The 25537-nt window shown below is 44.8% G+C and overlaps 5 protein-coding genes across 5 annotated transcripts; 1 reads left to right on the forward strand and 4 right to left on the reverse strand.

Annotated features, from left to right (window-relative positions):
• Positions 1 to 646: 646 nt before the first annotated feature.
• LOC123168588 (BTB/POZ domain-containing protein At5g41330) lies at positions 647 to 2266 on the forward strand. The gene has a single exon (XM_044586476.1). The coding sequence runs from the start codon at positions 677 to 679 to the stop codon at positions 2093 to 2095; it is 1419 nt and encodes a 472-aa protein (XP_044442411.1). The 5' UTR covers positions 647 to 676; the 3' UTR covers positions 2096 to 2266.
• A 320-nt stretch (positions 2267 to 2586) lies between these two features.
• LOC123168589 (uncharacterized) lies at positions 2587 to 5004 on the reverse strand. Its single transcript, XM_044586477.1, has one exon. It carries the CDS (start codon positions 4791 to 4793, stop codon positions 3612 to 3614), a length of 1182 nt encoding a protein of 393 aa, XP_044442412.1. The 5' UTR covers positions 4794 to 5004; the 3' UTR covers positions 2587 to 3611.
• Positions 5005 to 9437: 4433 nt separating this feature from the next.
• Positions 9438 to 11212, reverse strand: LOC123170974 (uncharacterized). Its single transcript, XM_044588663.1, has 3 exons — positions 10531 to 11212; positions 10439 to 10448; positions 9438 to 10291 (listed from the first exon to the last, which is right to left on the reverse strand). Exons 1-3 carry the CDS (start codon positions 11143 to 11145, stop codon positions 9438 to 9440), a joined length of 1479 nt encoding a protein of 492 aa, XP_044444598.1. The 5' UTR covers positions 11146 to 11212.
• A 1986-nt stretch (positions 11213 to 13198) lies between these two features.
• On the reverse strand, positions 13199 to 16131 carry LOC123164208 (uncharacterized). Its single transcript, XM_044581624.1, has 2 exons — positions 15924 to 16131; positions 13199 to 14553 (listed from the first exon to the last, which is right to left on the reverse strand). Exon 2 carries the CDS (start codon positions 14543 to 14545, stop codon positions 13391 to 13393), a length of 1155 nt encoding a protein of 384 aa, XP_044437559.1. The 5' UTR covers positions 14546 to 14553; positions 15924 to 16131; the 3' UTR covers positions 13199 to 13390.
• A 3744-nt stretch (positions 16132 to 19875) lies between these two features.
• Positions 19876 to 22517, reverse strand: LOC123164209 (sphinganine C4-monooxygenase 1). Its single transcript, XM_044581625.1, has 3 exons — positions 22167 to 22517; positions 21640 to 21934; positions 19876 to 20757 (listed from the first exon to the last, which is right to left on the reverse strand). Exons 2-3 carry the CDS (start codon positions 21865 to 21867, stop codon positions 20191 to 20193), a joined length of 795 nt encoding a protein of 264 aa, XP_044437560.1. The 5' UTR covers positions 21868 to 21934; positions 22167 to 22517; the 3' UTR covers positions 19876 to 20190.
• Positions 22518 to 25537: the final 3020 nt, after the last annotated feature.

The following is a 25537-nucleotide window of genomic DNA, read 5'->3' on the forward strand; positions in this document are numbered from 1 at the left end:
CATCCGAGCTATGCTAAGTTCGCATATATGAATTTTTGATGGTCTTATCCCTTTGATTCAAACCGTTATTTTGCAGGAAAATTTCCTACTGACTGAAATCATCAATTTTCTAATTAAAATAATTTTAGCTTTTTGTCTTGTACATTTACTAACTCACATAACCAACAAACCTTTAAAAAAAGTCAAATGGTATAATAATATATATCGATGGTCGCAGTGAAGTCTAAACCGGGAAAATTTATATCATCATATTGGAAATTGTACGGATGCCAAAGACCAAAAGAAAAAATGGAAATGTGCATTGTTTTTTCTAGGGCAAGGAAATGTTTTTTAGATAAACTCACAAACTTTATTATGTCGACACAACGTTTACAAGAAGAAGAGAAAGTTATCGGGTTGGCCTAAACAATATGACAATGAAATCCTAATGTAAGACATGCTTTACGAGATTGTGAGTCTCAACATTCGAGATCCTAAATTCGTGACTAATAATGATATAAGGAAATGTGCATGCGTGTATGAAAAATCCCGGGGAAAACCGAACTCTTACGGAGGCCGACTATCCGGCCCATTAGATGTTTCGGCCCAACCAAAATAATCGCTCGATTCCCTAGAGAAAAACATGTCACTCTAGTCAACGCCCATGGCATTCACCGAGAATTCCCCATCCCCACCCATGGCGTCCACCTCCACGTCCTCGTCCGTCGTCACCCTCAACGTCGGCGGCGAGCTCTTCCAGACCACCGCAGCCACCCTCTCCCGCGCAGGCGCTTCCTCCCCTCTCGCCTCCCTCGGCCCCTCGCCCGCCGACGCGCCACACTTCCTCGACGGCGACCCTCGCCTGTTCGCCGCCATCCTCTCCTTCCTCCGCAGTGGCCGCCTCGCGTCCCCTCCTCCCTCCCCCGCTCTCCTCGCCGAGGCTCGGCACTTCTCGCTCGACGGCCTCCTCCTCGCATCCCTCTCCCCCGCGTCCGCCTTCTCCCCCCTCTCTCTGCGCCCCACCGCCCTCCTCCCCCTCACCGGCCGCGTCGCTCCCTCCGCGGTGGCCATATACCCATCCCCGCACACGGCCTCCCTCGTCGCCGCTCACGGCGGGGTCGTCACCAGCTTTGACGCCGCGCTCGCCTCCCGCACCAGCGTCCTAACGCCGCTCCCCACCATCGACTCGCTCGTCGCGGTGTCCCCCGCTCTCGCCCTCGCTGGCGCCCGCGACTTTCCTGGCGTCCAGCTCTGCCGGTTCCCGGGCGACGCCCCTGCCGCAGCTTCGGAGGCTCTATATTGGCCAGACTCGCCGTCTTCTTCCGTGCTGTCTATGGCCGCCTCAGAAGCTGCATCACACTGGCTCTTTGCCAGCTTCGAGTCAGCGAGACGGAATTCGAGCGCCGTGGTGGCGTTCGATCTGAATTCGCTGTCACCTGTGGTGGAAATTGGGCGGAAGGAGGTGTTCGGTGCAGACGTTGAGGCAGCAATACCACCGACTAAGCTCGGCTGGCTTGCTGGGCACAATCTCTTGCTTGCGGCCGGATCACACTCTGGACCGGCTGGAATGGTGGGGGACATACGCCTGTGGGACGTCCGGGCAAGCTCGACGGTGCCAGTGTGGGAGATGAGGGAGGAGGAGGATTGCTTTGCAGATGTTGCTGCATCAGACTCGCTGTCGGCATTGTTTAAGGTGGGGGCTGCCTCAGGTGAGGTTTTCATGGCTGACTTGAGGAGACTTAGTGGTGATGGCACCAGTGTTGATCCTTGGGTGTGCATCGGAGACCGACAAAGGGCAGGAGCTGCCACAGCATCTCGCAGGAAGGATGGGAATAACTGTAGAATTGAGTGCTACCGTAGTTGGGTGTTTGTTGCACGGGACGCATATGTTGAGGTGTGGACACAGGTGGAAATTACATCAGAGGCTGGGGAGAAGAAGGTGATGAGGAAGAACTGGGTAGGGAATGGGCCATCGATGGTCACTGCAGACGACGATGAGAAGACCAAGATCGTGAGCTGGGCCTTCGGAGGCAGCAGGATGGCATTGGCTAGAGTTGATCAGCGGTCTATTGAGGTGTGGGATAGTGCTTCTGGGGCAATATCAGGTAACCTCTGAGCAGAGGAACAAGATTAAACATGTAAGAAATCTCAAATTTGATTCTGTTCTTGTTCATCTCTATCAATGTAGTTTCGGTATTTGTTTTGTGATGTTACATTAAGGTTAAGAACGAGTTCACCTTGTTTTTCCTTTTTATTAGGTCAAAGAACAGTCTACACTTTAATTGTATAATCTGCCTAATTTTTTTATTACCCAAAGAAAAGATCAACAGGATCATAGACCACATTTCTGTAAGCAAAAATCAAGTAGAATTGATTGCTAATCAGAATTCCTTGGTTCTTTTGTGTAACTGAGGCATTCCTTTTGGTCACTGTAAATAAAAATTCACAAAAGTAGCATGTGAATTAATCTAATCATTAATCTCCTTACCTGGAAATTAGATTAACATCTTCTAGTAGCTCATGCTTGAGGAGAAAACCTTTTAGAATCTCATCACATTTCCAGCATAACATGCAAATGTGTCGCAACACGCTTTTCCAGTTGTCTGTTTCATCAGAAGTTATGGTCGATTCTTGTTGCTCTGGGCCTGTGTTGGTAATGAGCACATCTTATATGATGCAAAGTTGCAAATTAATATGTGTTCTAAATTCTGATTGCAAACTAATATTGACATCATCCTGGCAATTTATTCAATCTAATCATACAAAGTCAGTTTTTGTACCTGCACAGCTGCACTCAATCTTATTAGCTTAACTCGCGTCTTCACCAGAGTGCACATTAAGGATTCAGTTTGAGTAACATGTGTAAGATGAGTTTTATGGTTAGGAATTATAGAAGTTCATAAGATTAGGAATATCAAACTCGACAATGATTATTGTTTGTTTTTACGGCATTTGATTAGGAGGCTGATCGGATAGATGCTGGAATTTCAAATTGGGCGCTGGTTCTGACTTCTGTCTGAAACTTTCACATTTCATCATGATCCATCATAAATTGGACATTGCAATTAACCAGTTATGCAAATATATGAAATATGAACTCAATGGATTTGATTACACAGCTCAACAAGTAAAACCCACTAACATCTTTCAGTTGACCTAAACTACCAATAAATATCTGGAGTTGCGTGCATTAGGTTTCTATATATTTACCTCACTATTTCGCAATCAAATCATTTGATAGCTTTGAACCTTTTACCTTTTGCCAATGATATATCACATGTAGTAGGAGGGGAGACTGTTTCTTCCTATAATTAAAGCAAAAATCTTTCTAGTTTATGTTTTTCTTAAAACTGCAATACCCAATATCTTTACAGGAGTTTGGGCATACCTTGCTTCTGTGGGTCTGCTTGTGCACAAGCAGCTCTACACCCTGCCTGTGCAGATCTGCAGACTCTAGTTCTGGATTCAATTCCGTAATCCCATACCACACAGAAGATTATTTGTTCACAATCTCGAGCATAGGCTTTAGAAGTGTCTAATGGGTATTGTGAAAAGAGAATTTTTTTGACCAATACATACTGCAATATCTAAGGAAATCCTAACTGGTAGTACCGCGTACCTAGTAGCTTAACTCAAGTCTCCGGGAAAAGCCAAGTTGGAGACCATGGACCGTAGCCGGCTGCGGGCACCGCCACCGTCGCCGGAAGCAACGGCGCCACTGTCTGGTCTCTCATGTTGTACGCGCCGGAGTCTGGAAAGGGATTCTCACAAGTTTCGTCGTTCAGGAAGTAGATGCAGTCTTCTCGAACTCCGACGCCGCTAGATTGACCCCCGGCTGGGAGAGACTCTGAGCAGCCTTCGCTGACAAAGAGCGCGCGCCCCGTCAACCTATCGACCTCGGTCCATTGTCCACAGCCGCTGCTCAGGCCCGTTGCTTCGAAGACCTTGAAGAGTCGGGTCCGCTTCTCGATCCCTGAGTCGATCGGAAATATTGGCGGCAGGTTGATCCATCGTTGCACCATCAGCAGCCGATCGCCGGAGACGACGAGGTAGTGCCGCTGCCCGTACGCGTCGGTCTCGTAAGGATCAAAATCGTCCTCAAACCCGGCGACTGGGGTGCCCTGGATGGTTGCCTGCTCGTGGCCATCGTCCAGGACACGAAGCTCATGCACCTGTCCATATTCCTCGTCTTCTGTGTCGAAGAGGACTGTGTCGAGGAGGACGTAGAGCTTTGCTTTGAAGAGCGCAATATCTATGACGCAGCTGTCTTCAGGCGCCGCCCACTCCGTCGTGGAGCACCTCGTGATGTCCCATGGCTGCCCACGGGTGGAGATGATGACCTTGGTGGTCTTGGAACCGTAGATGTCTTTGGACTTCACCAGGGCGGCGACGAGGTGATCGGACATTAACACCTTCCGGACGGCCGGGTTTTCTCGGAACCAGCCGGCGGCCTCAGGGAGAGGGGTCGTCGTTACCGGGGAAGGGTTCATCAGGGAGCAATTGTGGTCGTCGACGTGCACGAGGAAGAGCGTGCTGCCGGTGGAGACTCGTACGGAGACGCCGTGGCCCGCCACGGGCAGGCGGTGCACGGCGCCGTCGGGGAGGCTGAGGAAGGTGCCATCGCAGAGGGCGAGCCACGGGAGTAGCGGGGGTAGCGGACGCAGCAGCCGCGCGCTGGAGCGCCATGGGCGGCAGACGGCGGCGAGGCGGACGCGGTCGGCGTGCGACGGCAGCCGCGAGAGCACGACGCCCAATATCTCCGGCTGGAGGTCCGGCCATGTGCACCCGCCGGACCAGCCTCCCGACGCGGCCATCGTCGTGGGATACGTGCGGCTGCGTCCTCTTTGAACAGAGCGATCGATCTGAGGACGAGTCCGTTCCAATACATGACCAGTTTTGTCTAATTCACATCTAGATGTTTTTTTAAGGATGTCACATCTAAGCTCTCATAAGTATATAATGTAACAATAAGAAAGAAAAATTAGGACAAAAAAATAGATCACAAATAGAGCGGACATCAGTTTAGATGTGACAACTATGTCACATCTAGATGTGTCCTAGACAGACCCATAATATGAAAAGATATCTTTCCTTCCGGATCCGATCGATCCCGTTTTTCCGTTGGCTTTTCTGTTGAGTCCAGGCTATATACGAAAGAATCAGGGCTAGCCTCTTCTTTTCTTTTCTTTTTGCGAGGGCTAGCCTCTTTTTCTCCAGGACATAAACCACGTTCTCCACGCGACTTCCAGGGAGGCTTCAGGCCAGGCATGTTCGGGCCAGGACACAAACAAAACACGCCCTCAAATAACAAGATCCAAGCATCAGCTTCACCTCACCCTTTGTCAATAGACTCCCTTGGGTATCTTTTTTATGTTTTCCTCAAGAAGCCAAAACGATCATATTTGTGAGCACGTGAATATGACTTAATCAATCGAAACTACTCCATGGATTTCATATTGATCCATAAATTTGGACATTCCATTTAACCAGCTGCAAACACATCAAATATGAACTCAATGGATTTGATGACAGCTCAGCAAGTAAAACCCCACTAATTTTTTTAGTTCAAATGTTATTTTTAGAATCGGAGGGAGTACATAGTAAGAGTAGATATATTTTAGAATCATAATCCAGAATTATTATTACTACCACCCTCAGTAATAATCAAAGCAACTTCAAAGATTAAAATGAATTTTATAATGTGAGTGCAAATGAAGTATTATGAAAAAATATTGCTATTAGAGCTTAAGTTAACCATATTATATTATTCATTTTACAGAAATTTAATGATGGTAATGAATTTATGTTTTTCTGTCAAACTTATACTCCCTCCGTCACGGTTTAGAAGGCGCGCTTGGAAATTCTCTGGGACCTAGGTGGTTATCTATTGGTTGTGAGATGAGCTAAAAAATAGCATTCACACTAGGCATGCATATAGAAATAGTATATCGAAGTACTAATTAGCTACTAGAAATAAATGCAATGCGCCCTAAACCTTGTCTATTATGGAAACGCACGCAAAATTAACTGTGCCTTCTAAACTGTGACGGAGGGAGTACTTGACTTGCCTCTTACAATCAATTGATCCTTAAATATATCATACACGTGGTTTCAATCTAAGCTAAAACCTATGATCGGGATTTTATAATTCAATTCGCTTTATAGTTGACTGAGCTATATGGATTTAATTAAGTAAGTTTACATATAAAAATTTGAGACTATGCTTGTTAATATTAAATAAAAAATGCACATTTGACCTTAATGTATGTTGCAAATTATGGACGCGGACCCCCCCCCCCTCAGTAATAATCAAAGCAACTTCAAAGATTAAAATGAATTTTATAATGTGAGTGCAAATGAAGTATTATGAAAAAATATTGCTATTAGAGCTTAAGTTAACCATATTATATTATTCATTTTACAGAAATTTAATGATGGTAATGAATTTATGTTTTTCTGTCAAACTTATACTCCCTCCGTCACGGTTTAGAAGGCGCGCTTGGAAATTCTCTGGGACCTAGGTGGTTATCTATTGGTTGTGAGATGAGCTAAAAAATAGCATTCACACTAGGCATGCATATAGAAATAGTATATCGAAGTACTAATTAGCTACTAGAAATAAATGCAATGCGCCCTAAACCTTGTCTATTATGGAAACGCACGCAAAATTAACTGTGCCTTCTAAACTGTGACGGAGGGAGTACTTGACTTGCCTCTTACAATCAATTGATCCTTAAATATATCATACACGTGGTTTCAATCTAAGCTAAAACCTATGATCGGGATTTTATAATTCAATTCTCTTTATAGTTGACTGAGCTATATGGATTTAATTAAGTAAGTTTACATATAAAAATTTGAGACTATGCTTGTTAATATTAAATAAAAAATGCACATTTGACCTTAATGTATGTTGCAAATTATGGACGCGGACCCCCCCCCCCCCCCCCCCCCTCAGTAATAATCAAAGCAACTTCAAAGATTAAAATGAATTTTATAATGTGAGTGCAAATGAAGTATTATGAAAAAATATTGCTATTAGAGCTTAAGTTAACCATATTATATTATTCATTTTACAGAAATTTAATGATGGTAATGAATTTATGTTTTTCTGTCAAACTTATACTCCCTCCGTCACGGTTTAGAAGGCGCGCTTGGAAATTCTCTGGGACCTAGGTGGTTATCTATTGGTTGTGAGATGAGCTAAAAAATAGCATTCACACTAGGCATGCATATAGAAATAGTATATCGAAGTACTAATTAGCTACTAGAAATAAATGCAATGCGCCCTAAACCTTGTCTATTATGGAAACACACGCAAAATTAACTGTGCCTTCTAAACTGTGACGGAGGGAGTACTTGACTTGCCTCTTACAATCAATTGATCCTTAAATATATCATACACGTGGTTTCAATCTAAGCTAAAACCTATGATCGGGATTTTATAATTCAATTCGCTTTATAGTTGACTGAGCTATATGGATTTAATTATGTAAGTTTACATATAAAAATTTGAGACTATGCTTGTTAATATTAAATAAAAAATGCACATTTGACCTTAATGTATGTTGCAAATTATGGACGCGGACCCCCCCCCCCCTCAGTAATAATCAAAGCAACTTCAAAGATTAAAATGAATTTTATAATGTGAGTGCAAATGAAGTATTATGAAAAAATATTGCTATTAGAGCTTAAGTTAACCATATTATATTATTCATTTTACAGAAATTTAATGATGGTAATGAATTTATGTTTTTCTGTCAAACTTATACTCCCTCCGTCATGGTTTAGAAGGCGCGCTTGGAAATTCTCTGGGACCTAGGTGGTTATCTATTGGTTGTGAGATGAGCTAAAAAATAGCATTCACACTAGGCATGCATATAGAAATAGTATATCGAAGTACTAATTAGCTACTAGAAATAAATGCAATGCGCCCTAAACCTTGTCTATTATGGAAACGCACGCAAAATTAACTGTGCCTTCTAAACTGTGACGGAGGGAGTACTTGACTTGCCTCTTACAAGCAATTGATCCTTAAATATATCATACACGTGGTTTCAATCTAAGCTAAAACCTATGATCGGGATTTTATAATTCAATTCGCTTTATAGTTGACTGAGCTATATGGATTTAATTATGTAAGTTTACATATAAAAATTTGAGACTATGCTTGTTAATATTAAATAAAAAATGCACATTTGACCTTAATGTATGTTGCAAATTATGGACGCGGACCCCCCCCCCCCCCCCCCCCCCGACCTTCACATGGGTATGCTAGTGTTACCATTGCTTACACTGTTAAGTCATGACCAAAAGGTCATTTTCGTTTAAAATTGTACTCACGTTGATGTCTCCATACCACTTCGTATCCTACATAGGGCACTAAAATCGTTCTTGATGGCTCGTATTCAACATGCGCAATTTGCATCGATGCCTTCCATGTCGGAGAAGATGCTCTGTCTAAGGCATAGTCTTCACATGCTTTGTCTCCATACCATGTCATATCTTTCACGCGACACTAACATCGATCCTTGAACGGGCACCATATGCATAGAAAATTCATGGTAGGGAACATTGTGCTTCTGTCTACCAACTACTTTCATCAGCATTGCATGCGATAGATGGTGGCCCGAAACCTTCTCCGTTGCCAGTTGTGCAAACAATTACCAGGGTAGTAATGTTATAAACATTGGATGTTGGACCGTGGTCACATGTTGCAAGGGGTAGTCAATAGTTTAGGTTGAAGCATTCTGCCGTATCATCTGTAGACATTATCATGGAAACTTTGTACAGTGTATTTTCTTTTCATATGACTATAAAAGAAACCGATGGTTGCATTAACCACATAATCTTTGATCTACAACTAAATTATAACTATAACTTTGTAATCGATCATGCTGCTTATTTGCCACAACAAACAAATTTGCATAGCTAGTTTAATTAGATTAATCTATTCCAGATCTTATATGTCCCCCGTATTTGGTAATGAACACATCTTATATGATGCTAAGTTGCAAACTAATATGTGTTCTAAATTTTGTTTGCCAACTAAGATTGATATCATCCTGGCAATTTAATCTGATCATGCAAAGTCAGTTCTTATGCACATTCGGATCGAGTTTGAGTAACATGTGTAAGATAAGTTTCATGATTAGGAACCCCAAACTTGACAATGATTACAACATTTTGCGGCATTTGATTACTGATGTTGATCTTAGAGATGCTGGAATTTCAAATTGGTCGCTGGTTATGACTTCTGACAGAAACTAACAAATTTCACCATGATCCATCATAAATTGGGCATCAATAAACCAGCTATGCAAACATACCAATATGAACTCCATGGATTTGATGACATAGCTCAGCGAGTAAAACTCCACTAAAATCTTTCAATTGACCTCCTGAACTACCAATAAATATGTACAACGCCCCATATCTGTAAATGATTTTTGCCTAACTCAGGTCTCTGGAAAAAGCCAAGTCGGAGACCATGGACCGTCGCCGGCAGCGGGCGCCGCAACAGCCTCCGACGGCAACGGCGTCATTGTGTGATCTCCCATGTTGTACACGCCAGAGTCTAGAAAGGGATTCTCACAGATTTCCTCCTCGAAGTCGGAGATGTCTGTATCTGCGTGATCCTCGTTTACAAAGTAGATGCAATCTTCTCGAGCTCCGACGCCGCTAGATTGACCCCCGGCAGGGAGAGACTGCGAGCAGCCTCCGCTGACAAAGAGCGCGCGCCCCATCAACGTATCGACCTCGGTCCAGAGCCCACGGCCGATGCTCAGGTCCGTTGCCTCGAAGACCTTGAAGAGACGAGTCCGCTTCTCAATCCCCGAGTCTACCGGGAGCATCGGCGGCTGGTAGATCCTTCGTTCCACCATTAGCAGCCGGTCGCCGGAGACGACGAGATAGTTCCGCTGCACGTACATGTCAGTCGCGTAAGCGTTAAACGATTCGTGCCCGTGGATTCGGGTGCCGGGGATGGCTGTCTGCTCGCGGCCGTCGTCCAGGACACGAAGCTCATGCTGCTGTCCGTATTCCCCGTCTTGTGTGTCGAGGAGGACGTAGAGCTTTCCTTTGAATAGCGCGATGTCGCTGACGCAGCTGTCTTCAGGCGCCGCCCACTCCGTCGTGGAGCACCTCATGGTGTCCAATGCCTGCCCACGGTTAACATTTGAGAAAGCATAGGCTTTCATACACCCCCTTATATAGTCACTCATTTTTGCATCGCGATTCGTGCGAGTACATTTGTCTTTTTTGTTTCTCCCATATAGAACAACATATGAACTTGGCAGCTCAACAAAACATTCTTACAAGAATGTGGGAAAAAACTTTTAGAATTTTTCGTGCAATATAAATACTAAAAGGTACATTTTTTAATATAAAAAAATCTAATTTCGTATATTTATGTTTAACAAAAAAATCTGAAAGTTTTTTCTCACATTCTAGTTAGAACGTTTTGGTGTCTTGCAAAGTTTGAAGTTCATATGTTGTTTTATTTTAAAGAAACAAAAAAGAGAAAATCTGATGTATAAAGTTAGTTGTCGCACGGATCTTAAAGCAATGTTGGAGGGTAAGGATAAGGGGTGTCCAGAAATCTGAGCTGTAAAAATCCGCGTCCGGCTGCCCACGAGTGGAGATGATGATTTTCGTGGTCGTGGAGCTGTTGATCTTGCGCTCATTGGACTTCACCAGGGCGGCGACGAGGTGGTCGGACATTAACACCTTCCGGACGGTCGGGTTTTCTCGGAACCAGTCGGCGGCCTCGGGGACGGGGCTCGTCGTCACGGGGGAAGGGTTCATCAGGCAGCACCTGCCGTCGCCGTGCACGAGGAAGAGCGCGCTGCCGGTGGAGACTCGGCTCGAGGCGTCATCCGCGACGGGCAGGCGGTGCACGGCGCCGTCGGGGAGGCTGAGGAAGGTGCCATCGCAGAGGGCGAGCCACGGGAGCAGCGGGGGTAGCAGCTCCCCCGCGAGAGCCTGCCGTCGCCGTGCACGAGGAAGAGGACGCAGCAGCCGCGCGGTGGAACGCCATGGGCGGCAGACGGCGGCGAGGCGGACGCGGTCGGCGTGCGACGGCACCCGCGAGAGCACGACGCCCAACATCTCCGGCTGGAGGTCCGGCCACGCGCACCCGCCGCAAGAGCCTCCCGATGCGGCCATCGTCGTGGCCTCGTGGGATACGTCCTCTTTAAACGGAGCAATCGATCTGAGGGCGAGTCCGTCCCAATATACCTACCATACTATGTGAAAGAAGATCTCGTAACTCGTTCCGGATCGATCCCGTTTTTTTCGTTGGTTTTCTTGTTGAGACCAGCCTATGCACGAAAGAATCAAAGAAGAAATTGTACGGATCTTGATGTTAAGTTCTTTATGAACACAAGTCTTTCAGTCGACTGAGACGTAGTAAGACTGATCAAAGAACGAGATCCAAGCGTTAGCTTCACCTTACCGTCGTAGTCTTCAGCAAAGGTTGATGCGGCGGTGGTGCCAAGAAATCGCTCCTGTACCTGTATGCTAACAGTACAGTACCAAATTCTTCTAACTTTTCAGAACAGAAACGCGGTAAATCATTATATCTTCGTGGCCTATCATCAACACGGTGCTTTCCTCACAGTGAACATGATCTAGGAGACTCCTTGAGTTTTTTCACCAGAGGAAAAAAGTTTGTTCATGTAAAGGTAAGAGTTAATTACATTTTTGATACATAAACTTGCACTCGATGTACAGATTCATACATAAACTACATAAACTTGAAAATGACACAAACCGACCCTATAACTTGTGTTTTGGGTACATTTCAGTACATTTTCTGTTAACTCTCCGTTAAACACTGTATGTCAGCTGGCCCACGCTCCTACCTACGTATGGGTACCACAAGTCAGTTCAAGGAAATAAACTGAAACATACCATAATAAAAATTAACATGGCCAGCCAGAATCTAACCTCGGAAAGAAATTTTTTGGAAGCTCCGTTGTGGGATTATAAACCATTTGCTAGCCACTACACCACCTCGTAGCTTGTGTTAATTGTAGAGATCGATTCTTATTTATACCTTTGAGAATATTAATTGATTAGATGCCAAAATACGCGTTGCACAGTGGTTTGAGCAAGGTTTTTTCGTTATTTTCCGTTTGATTAAAAAATTATATTGTTTAGCATAATAATTGATTAGAAGCCAAAATACGTACCGCACAGGGGGTTTGAAATAAGGTTTTTTTTCCTTGATTTTGGTTTTTTTATGAAGGGGCCAAAAACCCGGTTTCCGGAAAATCTCGATTTTTTGGGTATTTTTTCAGTTGAAATTCCAAACGAATTTGAATATAAAATTTTAGTTCAAAAATATATTTTATTTAATCACCTACCTGACAAACTGTGTCGCCCGTTCTAGCAATCATATTGCCATGTTTTTATGAGAAGGGTGCGGTTTGAGACGTCGCTAACGCACCTTGTCCATGTTTTAAAAAAGTGTTACACAACGCTAAAAAAGTCCAGTTTTCGTATATGAGCTGTTATGGTTCGCACCTTATCACTTGGACGAAAGCTGTTATGCGAAAACATGTGCATATGAGCATCTGGCCATTTGAATTCTACTTTCTTTAACGATGTCAAAAGCATTCACGGCTCACGGAAATTTCAGATAGCCGACCAACCGGGAAAAATAGTGTTGAGAGACCCACTCACACAGTAAACCCTGTGCAACACACATTTTAGATTCAAATCAATTTTCCTGATAAAAAATATAAATAACTATATATCTCTAACATTAACAACAAGTAGCAGGTTGCAGTGACTACTGTCTGACGCGTGCGACACAACGTCTCGAGTTTGATTCCTAAAAAATTTATCACTTAATTTTTTGAATCAAGGGAAGAGATACCGACATTGAGAAGAAAACAAAACTTGTTCAAACGCAAGCACATAACATAAACATATAAATAATATATGTCTCTAACATAAACATATAAGAACAGGTGGTGTAGTGGCTAGTGTAGTGGCTAGCACATGTACGTGCAGCTCACGTGTCATGTTTAACAGAGAGTTAACCAAAATGTACTGAAACGTACTCGGAATGCAAGTTATAGGCTCGATTTATGTCATTTTTCAAGTTTATGTATGGATTTGTACCTCGAGTGCAAGTTTATATATATCAATAGTGTAATTAACTCTAAAGGTAATATCCACTCAGACAATAGACCAAGTTGCTATAATAAAAGACTTGAACGTTCGAATATTTCCCATTATTAAGATTATACATAGGATTGAACGTACACACAAACATACCAACTAAGATCACAGGTCACTAGGATAAACATAAGCAGAATTGGTTGGTCCCAAAGTTGTAGCAGAGCAAGTTGGGAGTACGCATGAGGATTCCAAGAAAGCAGAACAAACATTGCTTCGTTGATCACATGGCTACCGAAGGGAAAACCCATGCCGGACGCCACTGCCCAACACGCTCTAGCGGCGCAGCTGCTGCCTCTGACATCAACGGTGTGATCCTCCCATTCCTGACGTTGTATACACCGGAGTCGCGAAGAGGATTTGCAGAAGAGCTCGGCCAGGGATAGTCGCACATGAAGTAGATGCAATCCTCTTGGTATCCACTGCATTCTCCAGCGGGCAGGGTCTTGGAGCCATGCTGGCCAAGAAAGAGCGCATGGCCACCCAAATCATGGACCCTTCTCCATCGACGACGGGGCCTGCTCTGCAAATCTGCCTCAAAGACCTCAAGTGTAGCCGTGCGTCTATCTTCAAAGACATCGTCACTTGCAGAAATATTCACCCAATGAATCCTTCGTGTCACCATCAACAGTCTACCACCACATTCAACTAGATACTCCCTTGTAATAAACGGCTTCTCTGAGGCCAAGGGTTGAGGCACTCCACCTAAATCGCCCAAAGAGTCAATTATCTTCCCGATGGATGAAATAACAAGGTCCTTGTCCAACTCAAATATCGAAAGCTTGCCAAATCCGCCCAATGTGTACAACTTTCCATCAAAGAATGCAATATCTGAAAGGCTAGTTAATGGATACCTGTCACCTCTGAGTGAGTCAGTAGCAATCGGGGGCTGGCTAATGCAAAGTGTGCTGCAATTAGAATTATCCGTGATTAGTGCAGCGACCAAGGAATTGGGAGATGAGTCCAGCGCTGAGGGCACCGCCAACTTATAAAAAACTGGCTCAAATCTGGAGCAGGGACCTATCACACGCTTCCATTCTCTGGCTAGCTTAGGAAGCTCCAGCGTGGTATTGGAGAAAGGGTTCATCAATGAGCATACATCATCATTGTGCGTGAGAAATAGCCAGTTGTCAATGGAGCCTTGGAAACAAGCGGGCATGCGGTGAATTTCACCACCGGGAATGTTGAGGAAGGTACCATCAGGGAGAGTGAGCCATGGGAATGGGAGGGGAAGGTGCTGCTCCAAACTATTAGAGCGCCATGGTTGACATACTGCTCTCAGACGAACACGATCAGCCAGGACGGGGAGGCGCTTGAGGATAAGGCCCAGGAGTTCCGGCTGAAGATCTGACCAAGGCCAAGACTGTGGAGCCTCCATGATGCAGTCTACAGAAATGCCATCAGATTCATAGTAAAATGCCATCAGATTCATAGTAAAAACACAGTAAAAAAATGCAACTAGCAATACATATGCTTGCACTATTTCTCTATCAAAGGCTATCAGCTCAACTTATTAGAAAGCTCAGGAAGTTCAACGTATTCCTTTGCTGGCACTATCAATTCATTTGATTCAAATGGATGGAGCAAAACAAAAATGCAGGAACCCGTTGAGATAGGACATTTTCCTTTGGTGGCACTATTCATTCATTTGATGAAATGAACGGAGCAAAACAGAAATAGAGGAAAATTTCATCTGATACCAGTTTTAAGTTAAACTCGGTAATATTACAATCCACACAGATTTCTTTGCTACAATTTCTATGATCTGACTGAGTGTATTATGTTTCTGTTTTTTCTATTCCCGTGAACGTGTGAATCAAACACCCAAGTTCAGAAAACTGCAGTGTTTCCCAATCCTCTATTTTGTGCACACATTCCTGTCAATTCATATGTAGTAGTTCCTATCTCCACATGTGCAGAATTATGTCAATCAAAGAGGCTATAACTAGTACAACTACATTCGACGTACCATGTAGTCATGCACTCGGCGTAGTACACAGTACAACAGCTGCACGATCGCTTATTTGTCATGGTAAAGTAACAACTGCGGCTATGCTTATGCTTGTTTTAGAACTGAAGGTGTATGAATATTTTTTTAATGGATAAAGTGGTGCATGACTAAAACTGAAAGAAGATGTGGTTCCTTTCCTCTAACTAGAAATTCCAAGAGCAGCAGCATGAGTATGTGGAATTGTGAAGGAATTGTGCTGTCAGTTTATCATGTGAAATGGCCAATGTAAATCACCTAGTGATAGCACGCAGTCCACTCTAATTATCTTGTTTAGATGAAAGGCCAGAGGGCATTCTATTAAGTACAAGATGTGTAGAAAAAGAAGTGCCATGCCATCTTATTCAAGGAATACAGGCTGAAACAATGGCTGCACGCCAGAGATAAGTTTATTACTGAGTATCTGCTGTTCCACATCAGACCGAAACTCCAGGAACAAGCTTAGATCGATTGGTCCATTTTCTTCCCGAAGGACATGCAGAAACAGTGAAAAGTGCGCATCTGAACCAAGCATATATGCCTAATCTTTTGTGCCAATCATAGATCTACTAAAATAAACAATTTTGTTAGGTAAAATAGCAATCTTCGAAAGAGTGCCATTTAAGAACTTGTAGTTTACACCAGGTGAATACTCCATTACCAAGCATAGATTAGTAGATCTACTAAAAGAAACAGTGTTGGTCAACCAACCATAGCCGTAACAATACATAGGCATTAGGAAGATAGAGGCAAGGAGAAAGGGCCTCACTCTTGACTCTTCAGGGTCTAGTGGCCCGGTCGTCGATGGGGGAGGATGGCGACCCGATTCGGTCGCTTGCAGTTGAAGAGGACAGTCTCCGGCGGTTTGGGGATCTCCGGCGACGCTCACATTGGCGGGGAGCTAGGGTTTGGAACCTGGTCGGAAGGGGAAGAAGATGAGATGGCAGAATGTTTTTTTTTGTGTGTGAGAATAATGAGATGGCAGAATGGAAATGGAAAGTAGCGTGATGTGGCTGCTAACACAACTGGGCCGAGAAGCCCGCTGCAACTTTGCCACTCTAGAAAAATGCCATCACACTCAAAAATAAATAAAAATGCCATTACAAAATTTCGTCTTCAAAAGTTCTAAAGAAAAGTATCATCTTCAAAAAAATCACTCAAAAATAAAAACGAATGAAATCATTGCAACTTCCCCATTGTTTTATGTATGCCATTGTTCCTCTTTTCCGGCTAGTTCATATTTTGTATTTCACATCGTATTTTCATATGTGACCGAATAGCCCCACCCGATGCAAAAGGGAGAAATGCGTGTTAGGAAAAACTGAAAACTATTTTATAAAATACGTCTAAATTAATCTGATAGTGGGCGATGTCTAAACTAGACATGGGCATATGGTCCAGCCCGACCCAAAGCTCAGCATCTGGGTTGGGCTCGACTTAAGCTTTTTCACCACAAGTTCGGCCGGAAAGCATGGAAAACCCTGGAAGGGCTAAAAATATAGTGCTTTATCTTAAAATTAGGTATAAATTTATTTTATATGCCAAAAATAATTAAATTAATTTGAAAAAGGCGTTGTTTATGTGCTCACCCCGCTCAGGCATGGTATTCCAGGCTAGGCTTTGTTAAGCGGGCCCAACCCGGGGTACGATCAGGTCTAGTATAAAACATAATAGTTTGACAAACATGTGGGCTCCACCGGTCAGCAACACGAGCAACGCATAAAGTTGGTTTCACATTGTTCTATCTTTGGATGTCGTAGGAGATAGGACCAATCACATGAATCTCGTCGGAATTGGCATTGTCAACGATCTAGAGGGTCTCTGTAGGAGTGGATGGTAGAGTCGTGACCGGGAGCTTGCTTGGTTGGTGAGATGTTGTGTGGTGGGGAGCTGGGGAGGGGTCCCCTCGGTTTATATACGGTTGTGACCGATGATGTGGTAGAGCAGTGGCCAACATTCAAGCACACCAATCGATGATCAACCAGAGGAGGAACTCAGGTGAGTCTTCTGGTTGTCGGTGGTGAGATGCATGCGCGAAGCAGAGCTTGGAAGAGGTCCCCGCGAGGTGTGCCGCCATGCACTAGCTCAAGCTTGGACCTGCCTTGAGCAAGACAAGTGGGGAGTAGAGAGGTGGGTGGTAGCTTGAGGGAGTTTCATGGCGTTTGGCTAGGTCCATGTCACACATAAGGAGGTGGTCAAGCACAGAAGAGTGAGTCGATCACAGCGAGGTCATGTCCTCACAAGAAAGAGGTGTAGAGGCCACTCTATAACTTAGCTTTTTTGTGTGTCAATGAAGACTCACGAGAAGCAACCATCGTGTGCCTCCAATGGACCTTACCGGGCGGTTGTCAGTCACTGCCAATACAGTCATTGTCATCATTCCATCTATGGTCGCACCAATCCTCATCGCAGGCCCGTCTTACCGCCGCTATGGTCGAGACACCCGAGCTCATGTCGCCCCACACCTAGCTTGCTCCACCATCTCTCCTTCCTTCTATAGGTGGCCATCTGGTCACGTCGCTCATTCGTCACTGTCGCCTCCTCCCTCCCCCATGGCTTCCCGCCGCCCACACAGTCTACCGTGCCAGCCCGCCCCTGCTTTGGCTCCTAGGAGACCACAACCATCCTCCTTTGCTTGTAGTTATCCTCCATAGCCTGTTGTCCCCAAAGCATCAACAGCCGGCATGGCCTCCTCGCAGTTGTGCACTTGAGTTCGACATGAGCGTAGGGAAAGAAAAAAAATTGACTAACGAGTGGGTCTTGCATGAAAGAAGAAATACAGAGTTCGTTGTTTTGGGGAATCTGGTCTGGATAGCAGAGTCGTCATATGGGCAATTGCCATATCGCATATGGAGCATGCTCCATACATATATGGAAGTTGCAGCGACTATGCGCAAACAAATAATCGTCATATCTCAGCCTTCATAACTTCCCAGTAATTATGATCCACTTGTCATTGGCTCCTATCTTATTCCCCAATCTTCATGTCCTCCACCCGAACCCACCACAGATGAGCCTACAAAGCACGAACATGAACACAAGCACATCACATACCACACAAGCACAATCACAAACAGAGATTCAACCACCACATCACATACCACACAAGCACATCACACACAGAGATTTACGTTCGAATGAGATATTTATGTTCGCAAGAGACATTTACATTCTTTAGATATATTTATGTTCTCTAGAGATATTTATGTTCTATGGAGATATTTACGTTAACACCTCCTTCTCCGAGGTAGCCAAGGTACCGAGGGAGGATGCAAAAAGTCAGCGAGAGAGCCGCGGGGGACGCCCCGTCCCCGGCAGTGTCCCTGAGCCAATGCCATCATCAAGGCAGCGATTCTGACTGGGTATCGATTCCTGGCGGCTGGGCAGCGATTTCGGTGCACGGTGCTAATTCTGGTGGGCAGGAGGTAGATGAAAGGAGGAGAGGAGATGGCCCGCACAGGAGGTTGAGGGGGGAGGTGAAACTTCCCTTCCGCGTGAGCGGTTGGCGGATGAAGCGCGCTCCAAATCAACACCCACACCCTCCAGATATGGAGACTTGCAGGCTTGATATGAAGCGTCTGCCATAAATTATGGCGATCCAGAGCCAGATGACGACTCTGCTAGAGTGATCTTTTCAGACAAAACTGCAATATTGACGGTTATTTTGCCGATCGGGCCCATATGACTACTCTATTAGAATTGCTCTAAAGGATCTAAAAAGTTTTAGAAGGCCCTCTAAACCATTAGAAAGACTGTCCTCTTAAAACCCGCTAGTGTTGCTCTTACCTTGTAGAGCCGGAGGAGACATCTCTTCCACGCTAAAATCTATCTTTTTGTTAATCAGCACAGCTCTTAAAAAAATGTTAGCCAAATACAACTAGTACTCTCTTCGTCTCAAAATAAGTGTCTCAAACTTAGTACAATTTCGTACTAAAGCTAGTACAAAGTTGAGACACTTATTTTGAGACGGAGGGAGTATCACTGAATTCTAGTGTGTTAACTTACACAGGTTCTTTAGAAAGCAGGAACCATTTTCATGCATTGATGTAAATATTTTTCACGTATGTGATTTTTTTTCATTATGTACTACACAATCACAGTTTTGGCACAAGACTAACACGGGGCACATCTACGTGTTTTTTCAGATTTTGTTGTTGTTGCGGAAACAGATGCTCTTTTTTCATGGTGCACTTGTGTGTGTTTCATACTGCTCAGTATTGCACCCAAATATTTGTAAATATGCATCGATAGCAAGACTCCAGAAATGTTCACTCACGTACACCTAAAACAGCACTCTTTTGTGACTGAACGGTACACTTGAGAACAACAGGGAACCAGATTTGTTATTATTCTCCAACAAGCAACCTGAAATAGCAAAAGAATACTGAATGCACATGGCACCCATTTGACTAAGCACATGCGTGCAGTTATTCAAACATAAAAATATCATAGATACACATGCCCGCAGTAGAAACTGCTGTGTGTGCCCTGAAGTAGTTTGGAGGCTGCCTTTTCCTGTGGGTTCTCTGCTTCTTTTAGGTCACCTCTGTGTGCTCATGGCTTGCCAAATGCTAGCCTTGCAGACAAACAGAACCACGTTCTTTCAGGCTGGCACTGTCCATCAGACAGCCTGGTCCATACAGAAATTAACAACAGCTCCTTTTAAAATCTAAAAGAGCCCAAGCATCAGGAATCAGCATTAGTCAGAGAGACAATGTCCATGACAGCACAGAGAAGCTTTAAGAATGTGAGGGCCAACGCAACACACTGATGCATAATGTATGTGATGCTAATAATAATACCAGCTCACTTTGGCCATCATCAGCATGAGGCTCACACACAACCCACATGAGCAAATCAGAGTGGATCATCTTTACACAGTGTTTTATTTGCTATACCTTGGTACACAACGGCATTCCAGCAGGATGCTTTATCTATATGGACAGGAAAAGAATTCTACAACACAAATGTAGTTAGAAAAGATCAGGTAGAGCATTCTTCACCGGGCAAGTGTTGACCGGGAGAAAGCGAACTGCTTAGTCAGACTTGCTCTGCGCTGCGAGGCCAAGATTAACAGGGCGCGCCTCCAAACCTCCTCCCTTGCGTTCCTCCAGAGTGTATGGCATGTAGGTCCCAAGGATCTTGTCCCACATGACGAAGAACGGCTGCGAGAAGTTGTACTTGTTGCCGTAGAGCTGGTGGTGGATGTCATGGTAAGCGCTGTTGTTGCTGAACAGCATGTGGAGGATATTCCCAGGAAGCCACAGGCCGCAGTGATCGTCGACGGTCTTGATGGTTGCGAATGAGAAGAAGAATATGGACGTCCTAGGAGTCATTCCGGCGACGAGGAACGAGAGGGCGCCACCAATCGTGTCCAAAATGAGGCCCTCGAGGGGATGGTTGTAAAGAGCGCCAAACGCGTATGGAACCACAAGAGTGTGATGCTTCGAGTGGATATGCTTGTACAAGAACTTGTTGATGTGCATGTATCTGTGCATGAAGTACTGCCATGTGTCCATAACAAACATTGCGATGATAAATTGCAGTGCTATCACCAGGGCGGGAGGCTGCTTTCTCACGGTACCACTGTCATCACCAATTATCTGCATTTTAGCACATTGCAGACTTAGTTCAGTACCCGCGTATGAAATTTCATCAGGTAATTCTAAAATCAGTGTTAAAAGCCAGACTTTGTTCAAAGAGAGAAAAATAACTTCCACTGATAATGGAGATATATCCGTACTATTTAAGACTCAATTTCCTTTTGGAAAGCACGACCAGAAGTTCTGGAATTCATTAAATGAAGAACTAAAATGTTTGAAACAAGCCAGGCCTAGGTGCATAGTTCACTAATCCATCTACAAAACAAACAGCAAAATGACCGGAAAATAAATCTAAGCCTCAGTTTTAAATCAACAACATACACTGGTTTCAAGTCTTCCAAGATCTACTTCAACCAATAAAATCGCGGGAAGCCACTTTACTGCCTTCAAATAAATTCCCCAATGTGAATACGACCATTGTGACTCTTGACAAGAGAGCTAACAGTTAATACATATTCAATCGACAAAAACAGCACTACATCCTCGTGGTCCATAATTAATCTAAGACTCTCTTTCAATCTCCATGTCAACACTAGACTGTTTGCTACTCAGCTATTTTTCATGCTAAAACTGCCAACAGCAAGCTATTCCGTAGAAGGGTCTGAACTTGCTTGTTATTTTCAACAGAAAGGTTTGAACACGCTGGTTTAACCATCATTCAGAAACTGTCAAAGACTTGATCAAAGCCTATGTTTCAAAATTGTTCACTGTGTCATGTCATTTAAACTGAATTTTAACCCAAATAGATCAATAATCTTTCTAACCACCCTATATGTGGACATCCTATGAAGCTAAACCGGCACATCGAATCAGTCTACCATGGCTTCAACAACATCAACAAGCTTTCCATGGTAAGATGATAATGTCAAGAGGATTATTTACCGTGAACAGTAGTAGTGAGACGGCAATCTGAAACCCCTGCTGCACGAGGACACCCTTGACGACCGTCCACTTGGAGACGACGTTCTTCACCTCATCCTCCCCTTTGGGGTGGAGCCGGTAGTCGTCAATCTCCATCCTGTCCATCACGATGTACAGCCCCGAATAGAGCCAGTACACCGCAATCGGCACGAATGTGCCCAGCAGCTCGTCGGAGACCGCAAACGCCATCCCTGTGTGCTCCCCCAGCTCTCCAAATCTTTGCTGCCGTAGCCCGTCCACTGTTTGAATCTTTCCGCTGCAAACACCCGGACAGTTAAAACTAGTACCAAATCGGGGACGGAGATAAAACGGGTGAAAAAAACCCAAATCTTGAGCCCAAACGCAGCATAAATCCAAAGGGGAGGGCACCAGCGCCAGCGCCGCCGCCAAGAACCGCAAATGCGCAGTCCTGGATGCGGTTCCGAAAAGCTGGAGCCACAAGAACGCGTTTTTATCTGCAGAATCTGACAAAACAAGTCGGATCTTACCAGGCCGGAGGTGGGAAAGCTCCAGCAGCTCGCCGTCCAAGTGGCAGCGGACGAAAGGGGAGGACTTCCTCGTGCTGCCCCTGCTTGGAGGATGGCAGGAGATGCTGCAGACGGCAGCTTATTAGGGGGCTAGTTTAAAGCGGGGGCGGCAATGCGCTGGGTCCGCGAAGGCCGGCGAGACCGGCGGCTGGCTTAGGGGGGATACCAGCCTGACCCGAGCGGCGACCGCGAGGGGGAGACCGCGTGGGAGAGGAGAGGAGAAGATAATTTGCGGCCGCCCACCCCTCCTATCGGTTCCTGTTTTGACTGATCTGAAATGCCATGGGCTCTGACCAGCTGACTGACGGAGGCGGTAGCTGAGCTGGGCAATCTTTTAACCCTAACGCCCGAGAAAATAATGGCGGCCGGCACGCGCACGGGATTCTCTGCGGCGCGGCCACGAGGGCGGAAGATCGCCGCGGCGAGATCGTGCGCCTTGCTTGCTTGGTGGAGTAAAGGATCCGTGGTGGCAAGACGATGAAATCCGCCGTCTCTTCTGAAGTTTTCAGGAGGTTCCAGATCTATTAGTAGAAAAAATAAAATTCAATAGAAGCATAATCATCTTAGAATAATATAAAAAATACTACTCCCACCACGTAACTTTATACAGTACATTGGTCCGGAAATACTTATCGGAGTAATGGATATTTGCAGACGAAGGGAGTATAAACGACGTCAATTATTATGGATTGAAGGGAATACATCGAGTTTTCTGGGTCATCAAACAAGCATTATTTTACAAATAAATTTTTTAACTTTGACGAACGACTGTACAACATATAAAAATTAAACCATAACTTTTACATGTGAATACTTTAAGATTGTACATATTGACCTGGTTTTAGATCGTATCGGATCTAATATAATCACTCAGACTCAATTTAAATTTGCAAATCTGGAGCAACCAGATTTGTATGTCATAACTAATATGAGTGCATTTCGCTTGTTTAAGAAAAAGAAAAACAACATATGCGAGCAATCAGGTCCGTACACAAATTGTACTCCCTTTGTTCGGGTATCTAAGACTGGACGGCTAATTTGTCGTAACCAGGGAGCGAACATGAGATTAGAGGGGAGTTTTGAAATAGGGCAACCTCAAGTCGTTACATACCCTTTACTCGCAATTACTCCGGAAAATCTCTTGCAAATATCGCTCGGATACCGCTCCCGCTCTCCCACATGCATGGGAATTAATAGATCGATTTAGTGTGCCCTGCATTTTATCTGTCCACCTCCCTTGCATGGATGGCAATCGTACAACCATTAAACATGTGATCCCCTCCTCATGCACTGGCAATTAAGCTCTCATGGATCACCAATTCTTTTCACTAGGAATTGGATTCCTGGCGCCATTACAGAAATTTTCATCCATGGCGTCGGGCTTGCAAAATTTCCAAATCTTTATAAGTATCCCTCTTTTTGCGGTTCATATTTTGTATTCTTTTACTTCCAGTTCCATCAGCAATGCCTTCTTTCGATCTAAATCAACCATCATATTGTCAATTAGACGACGCATGCAATGGGCATGTGGCGGTGTCTGACGTGGTATTGGCAATGAGCCAAAGGAGACGCCCCCCAGAGTAGATGTGGTCGGACTTGGGCGAGGGCGACTAGGTTTAGCTGGTGTCGCTCATGGCGGATGGTGGCCCATCGACGATATAGTCTGATCGACCGCAGAGGTGGATATCTTTCCCATATCGGTCTGGCTAGTCGTGGATGTGGTTCCTTCGATTGCATGCCAAAGCGAGTAGCTCATGTAGCATAGAATGCGGCAACCACAACCTTCTTGTCCTAGCTGGGTGCGGTTGCGGATCATTCGTCCATGGGGCAACTGTGAGCTCGTCTGGTGGCAGCGGAGGTGTAGCGCATGGCCCTCTCGGTCCAATCGGCCATGGCCACCAACTGTTCGATGTTTCTTGTTTTGATGATTGACGAATGCATTTTACACTCAAAATTATAAAATTTAATCTTGATATAACTAAGGTCTCTCTTAGAAATATCACTACAAGATGCATACTAATCATTATTTAAATGCAAGATGGGTAAATCCCCTTGGTTTGGCATATGTTGCTGATCTAGTGGGCAAAAGGAAAAAATGGACACAAATCCATGACCCATTCTGAAAATGGAGCATTTTCCATATGTGGATCGTCACTAGCATCCAATCCATCACACAAGTTGAGCATCGGTACGACTGCACTCGGTTGTACCAGCGATCGCACGAGACGGGGTCCATTCCCTTGAGACAAACGGAGGAGCTTTCATTAGGAAGAAGATTGTTTGTTCCACTTCATCAGGAAGGAGGTTGTTTGTTCCACTTCATCAGGAAGGAGGTCTTCATTTCCATAGCCACTCTATGCATAAGATCCATTTTCTAACCCATGATTGTAATCGCAATTGGCAATATTATAAGATGATTTTAAATCATTCTGTCGACGGTACATTGCAAGGTAACCGAACAGCAGCCCAGTTACATCAGTGGATTTTTGTGACAACGGTACATACCATCAAGTCATCAGCGTACATAGAGAAGATTTTACCCAGGTTCATGCATCTATGATGCGAGTAACAACCCTAATCCCTCTTGTCTGAAATTATAAATATCAACGAGTACAATGTGGGGGTCCAGTGACTTTTACACAAAGTCGCTTGGATATTTGGTGGCCGATATCGACGAGGTGTATAAGATCATACCTAATCTAGGTATAGACCTAGGTCATTGTCTTCGGCATCCTCGATCTCGGGGTAAAAGTTTTCCCCTGTCAATATTGATGTGTAGGTACTTATACTCAGCTTTAGTCGGTGTGGCGCCTTCCTTTCCAGGTCTCCTGGTCGTGGACGGTTTGACCTCCCTTTGTCGTGGTTCCTCCTGTCTCCTTTTAGGGGTCTGAGTCATGCCTGTTTTGTGCCTTTCCTTTTTGGTTGCGGACTCTTATTGAGGTCAGCCTTGAAGCCTCCAGAAGATTCCTTCGGACTCACCCGTGATCAGATGTGGGCCTAACACCACTTCTCACCGACACTGTCAGGGCTTACCCTATCCTGTAACGGACGTTCATTTGTTTCTATGTATTTGTCCCATCTAGGAGCAGTTCCTTATGATGAATTACGGGTGGTGATAAATTTTTAGAAGTCGCACGCCCCTCTTGAAATTCTCTAAACATCGTTTGACTTTCCTAGTCGCTCTTCCCAATACTTATACTGACACCCTGTTCCGCTGCACCTCGCCATGAGCACCCCCCGCGTCTCCCGCCACCTGCGCCATGCCACCCCCAAAATTTCACGCCGGATTTGCGCCCCCGTCTCGTGTCTGCCACCAGAACGAGTGCGCCGCC

This window comes from Triticum aestivum, chromosome 7D (genome assembly GCF_018294505.1).
Source record: "Triticum aestivum cultivar Chinese Spring chromosome 7D, IWGSC CS RefSeq v2.1, whole genome shotgun sequence".
Classification (NCBI taxonomy): Eukaryota; Viridiplantae; Streptophyta; class Magnoliopsida; order Poales; family Poaceae; genus Triticum; species Triticum aestivum.

Excerpts from the sequence above, each read along its gene's own strand:
- LOC123170974 (XM_044588663.1), bottom strand. The coding sequence starts at position 11,145 with ATGGCCGCATCGGGAGGCTCTTGCGGCGGGTGCGCGTGGCCGGACCTC.
- LOC123164208 (XM_044581624.1), bottom strand. The coding sequence starts at position 14,545 with ATGGAGGCTCCACAGTCTTGGCCTTGGTCAGATCTTCAGCCGGAACTC.
- LOC123164209 (XM_044581625.1), bottom strand. The coding sequence starts at position 21,867 with ATGGCGTTTGCGGTCTCCGACGAGCTGCTGGGCACATTCGTGCCGATT. Across the intron at positions 20,758-21,639 it reads TCTCACTACTACTGTTCACG|ATAATTGGTGATGACAGTGG; the intron begins GTAAATAATCCT and ends GCTAAAATGCAG.
- LOC123168589 (XM_044586477.1), bottom strand. The coding sequence starts at position 4,793 with ATGGCCGCGTCGGGAGGCTGGTCCGGCGGGTGCACATGGCCGGACCTC.
- LOC123168588 (XM_044586476.1), top strand. The coding sequence starts at position 677 with ATGGCGTCCACCTCCACGTCCTCGTCCGTCGTCACCCTCAACGTCGGC.